At 34.6% G+C, this 7,722-nt stretch overlaps 2 protein-coding genes across 2 annotated transcripts in view; both read right to left on the reverse strand.

Annotated features, from left to right (window-relative positions):
• The window catches only part of LOC102912862 (taste receptor type 2 member 136-like), a 33,528-nt gene extending 29,059 nt beyond the window's left edge, over nt 1-4,469 (reverse strand). Inside the window, 1 exon segment of the mRNA XM_076566125.1 lies at nt 4,463-4,469. Within this exon segment, the coding sequence (XP_076422240.1) occupies nt 4,463-4,469 (7 nt within the window).
• Nucleotides 4,470-6,306: 1,837 nt separating this feature from the next.
• Nucleotides 6,307-7,239, reverse strand: LOC102910651 (taste receptor type 2 member 125-like). The gene has a single exon (XM_006996976.1). It carries the CDS (start codon nt 7,237-7,239, stop codon nt 6,307-6,309), a length of 933 nt encoding a protein of 310 aa, XP_006997038.1.
• Between the last annotated feature and the right edge of the window lie 483 nt (nt 7,240-7,722).

Raw genomic sequence — 7,722 nt, forward strand, 5'->3', positions numbered from 1 at the left:
TTTCAAAATCCCTGCTTCTCAAAAATGTCTGTCAGATATAATAAACCTGTAGGCAAAAGTTGAATGCCACAATGTTACAGAAGAACCTAGGGTGACTGTCCAGGCAACCAGCTATTTCTGTCATCTCAGACAGTATTATATCCTTCAGGTTTTTGATGGGGTTGAAGACTAGATAGTTACAGTTACAGTTCTCCATATCATGGTAGAAAGTAAATTAGGTACAAAACGCTGGACTCTTCAGGAGAGGACAGCTGATGTAGTATTTTCTCTAATTTGCCAGATATAAACAGACTGGATATTGTAACTATAATACTTACTTGATAACTATTTTTTGTATAGAATTTTACTACATTTAACTTAAAACCTTCCTTTTTAATTAGACAAAAGGGGAAATATGGAATATTCCTTTACACTGTGTGAATATATGCCACTGTGATTGGGTTAATAAAGAAGCCAACTGGCTAATAGCTGGATGGTAGAGGTTAGGCAGGACTAGCAGACTAGGTGGACATTGAGAAGAAGGGCAGAGTCTGGGGAAGTGTAAGTGAGATGCACATGAGGTAGGAGATGAACATGCCAGTGCTGAAAAAAGGGGACCACGATGTGGCAGAAGAGAGATAAAAAATATGGATTAACTTAAGTAGCAAGGGTTAATTAGTAGTAACAAGTCTAAGCTATTGGCTGAGGATTTATAATTAATAAAAAATTTACATGTGTTTTTGGTGAACTGGCTGTCACAAAAGAAAAGTCTACCTACGGAAAACTATTGGCATCACCTGGATCAGTCACTAAGAAGGAACTCATCCTGACAGCAGAATCCTCATACTTTCTTTCTCCTTTGGCCAATAGGACAAATTCCTTGAACAGTTACAAAGACCTTCAAATTTTATATATGTCCCTTATTTTCCACCAGAATCTGCTCTATAATGAACAGAACATGCACCAAGCTCAATAAAAGATAATGTTCTCTCTACTCAAGATAGAGGACATATGCCATAATGCAATTGTTCTTCTACATCTGAAAAATAATTGAGCAAACATGAAGTAAGGCCAACTACTCAACCAAGAAAAACGCATGCACCACAATCCTCATAGATAGCAGAAAAGAACACGAGTATGAAGTGCTAATATATCTTAGATGCTAAAAGCAGTAGTGAGAAAAAATATGACTCCAGATGCCTTGAAGTTTCTCATATCTGAAAGGCATGTTAAGGTGGTTAAGGTATGAAAATTGAAGTAAAGTAGTTTTCAAAATATTTTACAGAAAAAAATTTTGAAAAGGTGTTTCAGAAAATTGTGATATCCTTACAGACAAAGAAGAGTGTCCTGGCTGAGCTGTTTCTATGTAACAAAGAGAATTTGCAGGAATTGGACAGGCAGAATAAAGAAAAATATAAATTATAGTGGATATGTGCTGAGAGAACACACTGTGATATGGGTTGTCTTTCTGTACACTGTGAAAATGTGTTGTTCCCACTGGTTAATAAAGAAGCTGCTTTGGTCTATAGCAAGGCAGGACATAGCCGTGCGGGAAATTCAAGCAGAAATACAGGGAGAAGAGGATAGAGTTGGGAGACACCCATGAGCCACCCAAGAAGCAAGATGTGAAAGTACCAGTAAGCCACCAGCCACGTGGCAATACACAGATTAATAGAAATGGGTTAGGTTACGATGTATTAGCTAGCTAGTAACAAGACCAAGCCATAGGCCAAGCAGTTTCTAATTAATTTTAGGCCTCTGAATGGTTATTTTAAAAGTGACTATGGGACCACGGGACTGGAGTGGAACAGAGAAAAACATATGGTTACAATACTGAAGCTAATTCCTGAAGTTGACCTCTGAAGTGGGCATTTAAAGCCCTAAATCACCTCTTTCTACGAAGTCAATGCTAATATTACCCTACACAAATCTCAGTCTCCTTGACAAAGGACCATCAAATGTGTCATAAGAAAATTCAGTATGCATTCACATGGTATACCATTCTTTAGATAACAGTACCACAGAAAGGGACATGTCTCCATATTGGTATGAATTTTAAACTGACACTATTATCTGAAAATCAAAGAAAACCCAGCTAGTGGGAGTGACTGGTAATTCCTAGATCATTGAATCACATGCATCCCAATGTGAACTTACTAGGTTTATAATTATTTACACATTTCTGGATATTTAATTGAAACACTTAGATTCATCATCACTAGGATTTCATGTTGCTTACTTGCCTGTACAGAAAGAGATATTATTGCATATAGCAAAAAAATAAATAAATAAATAAGACTCTGAAGTTGTCTCTTCTCTGTTGTTAATGAATAAGAGCTATAGTAACCAAATCATCAAAGCATAAAATAGTTTGATTACAACTACATAAATCACCTATTTTCACCAGAAATAAAATACTCTTTCTAAAAATCTTCAATGGGGATATAACATTAATACAAAAATAGGGTTTCTTTTCTTAGTGTGTGGCCCTGTGAAACAGCATATGTCATATCCCCAGAAAACCAGCCACTATTGTTGTACATGAGAACATATGAGTAACTCAACGAGTAGACAATATTGAGACTACAATCTAGATTATCCTTCAATTCTCAAATTAACTAAAACTCAAAATTAAGGCATAAAAATATTCCATAAATAGCCAGCAGGGGCTTAAACATGGGAAGGAAGAAGAAAAGGAGATACTATGCTTGTGGTGTGGGTAAAATCTGGAGAATGGATGCCTTAGACTACCATCCTTGTTTGTTTTATAAATGTTTCCACTCCCTAAGTCTGTGGAGAGGTGTATGGAATTGGTGTCTTCTGTGTCTGTACAGTTACCTCCTATGTGAATCGACCCTTCCCCTTTAGGCTGGAATGAACTGGATTCAGTAACAAGGACATTGTGCATGATTCTGGCATGACAAGGAGAAAGGGAGACCATACCCTGCTGTGTTAGTGTGGGTCCAAATCTTCTGCAACAGCAGACTACCCTGTGCCTAAGAAAAGGAAACAAATCTGCAAGAGGAAAGAATGAAATTATGGGTCAAGTCCCGGTGACCCTATAAAAGCCACATGCTCATAAGAACCCACCATAAGTACAGAGCATGAGTACTCCCAAGTCACACAGAGAGCAGACAATACTAAGACTAAACTCATAAGTCTACAGATGCCATTACCATCATCTGTTTTATTCATCAACACCTGTGACCTGGATTGTCCTTCTATTCTGTGTGTATTAGAATTCCATACTACAGAACTGTTTCCTATCACTCACATGCTAGAATGTTCATTCATTGGGCCTCTTAAAAGTTTGGGACCAAATCATACTGCATTTCATGGTACTAATGTGTAACATTTATTAAGTTATCTAAAAACTGAAAAATTTCTGCCAGAATGCAGTCATTAATACAAAGATCTAAAGATGCTGTTATCTATACCACTGGTTGTAGTAGGTAAATGTGGAACAGAGAAAAAAAATCTTGTGATTTTTTTTATTATTATTTTACATCACCATTCAGTTCAACATAATAGCCACAGATTCCCCTGTTCTCCCCCTCTCGCCCCTCCCTCCCCCGAGCCCACCCCCCCATTCCCACCTCCTCCAAATCAAGGTCTCCCCCGAGGACTGGGTTTATTCATTTCTCTCACTTCATCATTGACTTAAGAAGTATCATAGGTAAACAGCACAAATTGTGTCAGATGTAGCACTCTGGTGTATGGTAATTAACGGGAAAAACTGTATAAATAGTTTTTCAGAAATTCTGAGTTGGCCACATCCAGATCTAAGATTTTAAAATATCATCCCCATTTACTCAGGTCTTTGCAAGTGTCCAGTGTAATTTTTTACACCACAGGCTTAAATTCCACATACAAATTATGCAACTGTCACTGGTTTTCTGAACTTATTTTTGTGGATAGATAAGAAGCTTGAAAACATATGGGAGGAGAAACTATTCACCCCTTCTGTTTCTTATTTTCTTTCCTCATATTATAGATCACCATGCTTCTTCATTTTATCAATACAGCTAAACACTGCTCCTTGTGAGAAGGATCTGAGATGAAGTTTTACATTCTAAGCTGTCATGTGAATTATTTCTAGGAAATTATATCCAGTAAAATTTATACTTTCAATAACTGTCATATGTCACAGACGGTAAATAAGTCTACTTTGGTAATGCCAATACTGTGCATCTTTGACTTTAGCCATAGAGAAAGAGAGGACAAACCAAAACTGAATTAATGACAGGCAACCCTTTCCTCACCAACAGTGAACATTGGACATCAGGAAAAAATATTGACAGCGGAACAAAAGCTAACAATGGGATCCTTTGAAGCACTGAGCCCAATGAAAGGACACAAGACACCTCATAAGACCAGTCAGTATCAGAGGTCAGGATACTTCTAAGTGATATATGGGTAGGCAGTACTGGGAAGAAATTTGTATGTGACCTCCCTTACTTTCTCAAACCAAAACATCCCTTACTTTCCATAGTACGGACTTTAGATTAAAAGCCCCGAAGTAAGACATTTATGGACTTCAAAATTGTTACTTGATCAGTATCTGTGGATTTACAACACGATAATATAAAATAAATTTATACAGAAAATATGCTAGGAAGGTATTACCACAAATATCATTTTAGAACAGAAACAGGTCATTAAATTACATAAAGTCATTTTCCACTTTTGTTTAGAAAACACATGACTGGAAAATCATTATGAGAATCTATTATTCACAACAGAAAAATGTATGCAAATTTATTAGAATCTATTGTGCTTATCTCCTAAATATTGGATTAAAATGAAGTATAACGCTTTCCATATTTCTATCTACTCTTTCCATTTTTTGCTCTGATATGGCTATAGAAAGACTATATTTTGGTAAAATGTAGGATTGTGAAATGGTCAGTCTTTTGCTCTAAAAATGTTTCTATAACCTCAACACAAAACCAAATCAAGAGATTTAAGCTGTCTTTAGATTTGGTGATATGTTTTATTTTCTAATTTAATGTGGTTAATTTAACCATCTGTTCACTCATTCATTTATGAAAATATTCCCTACCACACACTCTATGTGTCAGATTCAAAGTACTAGAAGTCAAAAAGAGCTAGCAAAGTCACTTAGAATTCAGTTATTGCATAAGATTATAAATATTCTTATTACAGGAGAACTTGCTATCAATGAGCTTTTATGCCACAACATCTTTTCATGAAAGTAATTCTGTCATTAGTTTATCTTTATTCATGTAAATTGATATACCTATTTTGTTACAGTTTTATCTATAATTTAGTAAGGTTTAGTTTAATTCTGAAGCTTATAAAAATTATAATTATTATAGTTAATTAAGGTATTTTAAACTTATAATAAATTATAATCTATTTAATAGTCATATTTTCATAGGAATCATTGGTATAAAAGTCTATATCTAATTCAATTAATGTTAACAGGCTTCAATTCCATTCTGTGTATCAGGCCTTAAAACCAATCAGAAAATGGTTGATTAAAACCACAATATTTATACAACTATTTCATTAACTTTATGTGATTAAATTTTCTTCATATGACAACCTGGATAGTCACTACAGTCGAATACCAATACCTAAAGCAAAAACAATAACATCTCAGTGTGATGTTCAATAAGCAAATCTTTGTTCTCATGGATTTATTTCTCTGGATCAGTAAAATTAAAATGGAATGTGATGTTGACAGAAAACTACAGACAAAAGTACAATATATTTCCAAATATAAATTATATATTCTGAATAGTGCTGTCTATGGTCCAAGTTTCTATATCACAAGGTAATTGTACCCATAGCATAATTGGAGTAAAACATAATCAAGGCTCTAAGATAATTGTAATAACATTTGATTTGAAGGTCTTTATGTAATTCTTTGTTTTTAGTTCAAATAAGGTCTACTTTCTAGGTTTGAATTTATTTTCATGTGTATATAATTGCACAGTATTATTTTTACTGTATCTCACATGCATAGATAATCACCAATGCTTTTTATTGTACAAAATTACCACTACAAAATTTCAAATAAGATCCATAATGCTACTAAAATTATATCAGCTAATACAAATTACTCTTACATTTAGGTAAGACAAAATCATAACATTCTTTGTAAAATTATAATATGCTAAAATATGCTAATACTAATATTTATATATATTTGTACATACCCAGATAAAGCTGTAATATGTTTAGGTAGCAGTTATCCTAAACATGACTAATAAACAAAGTAATATATAAATTGTTAATGAACAAGAATTTCTTAACAAAGCAACTTCTTTCTTCATTATTAAAAATCTTTGACAAAGTTTATCAAGGGACAAAGGTGTCTACATCTCTGGACCCGCACCTCAGCCACCACAACACCAAAAGAGAGGCCTGCCTCAGTTTACTATTTCTCAGAATCAGAACACATGAATGGACTGAAGGGAAATTAATTATAATAGCAGCAAAAAACAAATTGTATTTCTCTATAAACTGAGAGAGCCAAACTTGTGTGACAAGAGACAGAAAGAAAACTGTGTAGAAGAGGAGAAATGTGACCACAGTTTGCAAGGCGTTTATGTGGGCAATGGTGCTGGGGTCTCTGGTGCCTTTGACGTTGTACCACATGTTCTTCAGATGTGTCAGCAGGGAGAAAATGAGCAGGGTGAAAATGATCAGAGACACAGTGAAGGGGATGAGTGTGAACATTGTATTGATTAAAAATATAAATCTGAAAAATTGTGTGCAATTATTAGATGTGGAACTGTAAGAGAGATTTCTTTTGGGTTCATCAGTCCAAACATCAATATGTATGTTGATCACTAAAATATTTACAAACAAGAAGACCAGAGAGAGCAGCAATGTCACTGAAATCACCTTCTTAAATCTCCATTTCAGGTAGAGAAAAATATAGTTAGAAAAATTGGCTATCTTGAGAAAATAAAAGATGCTGAGGATGGTGGCCAGCCAGATGCTAAAATGATTTGCAAGAATCCAGGCGTTGTTTTTCATTCTTACCATTTTCACAGTCATTTCTAAATCTGGATACAGTGAATATATTAGTGAAATAATAAATACAGACCACAACATATTTATTCTGGAGATTGCCAAAGCAGTGAGTATCTGATCCACTGAAGAGATCTTTCTTCTCTTGACCCAGTCTATGACATTCACCAGAGCTATGAATCCATTTGCAGCATTCCCGATTATGAATTCCACAATGATAGTAGCTTTGTATATGGTCTGTATGGCAGTATCCATTGCCCATAAGAGAATATCCTGATGTCCTTCGTCACTGAAGAATATTTGTTAATGTGTTCATTACAATGTTTTTAAAGAAATTCATAGCATCTGTCTAAAATTCCCAATATAATAACAAATAAGAAAACACCAAGATTTACCAATGTAGGTGGTCATTGTTGTATTTATGAAAGTATGCTTTTTAACACAGTCCCACTGAGTCATATCCAGATTCCATGTGTCCTATGGTAGCCTGGAGTCTACTGCTACTGATGGTGAAGGAAATGCTGAAATATAAATAAAGACATGTTGATTTGCATTGGTTTTCTGGTTTTTATTTCTTTACATATTTTAATTGACAATTTGAGTAATGGGCAAGAAATATTCAAAACATTCTAAGGCCTGTACAAGGCAACAAGAATCTCAGGATAAGGGAGTTCTGGAACATTGTCATTATTTTTAATAGTTCAGATTAAGACTCTAGGGTCTTATCACCAAAGCTCT

Source organism: Peromyscus maniculatus, chromosome 3 (genome assembly GCF_049852395.1).
Source record: "Peromyscus maniculatus bairdii isolate BWxNUB_F1_BW_parent chromosome 3, HU_Pman_BW_mat_3.1, whole genome shotgun sequence".
Classification (NCBI taxonomy): Eukaryota; Metazoa; Chordata; class Mammalia; order Rodentia; family Cricetidae; genus Peromyscus; species Peromyscus maniculatus.

Excerpts from the sequence above, each read along its gene's own strand:
- LOC102910651 (XM_006996976.1), bottom strand. The coding sequence starts at position 7,239 with ATGGATACTGCCATACAGACCATATACAAAGCTACTATCATTGTGGAA.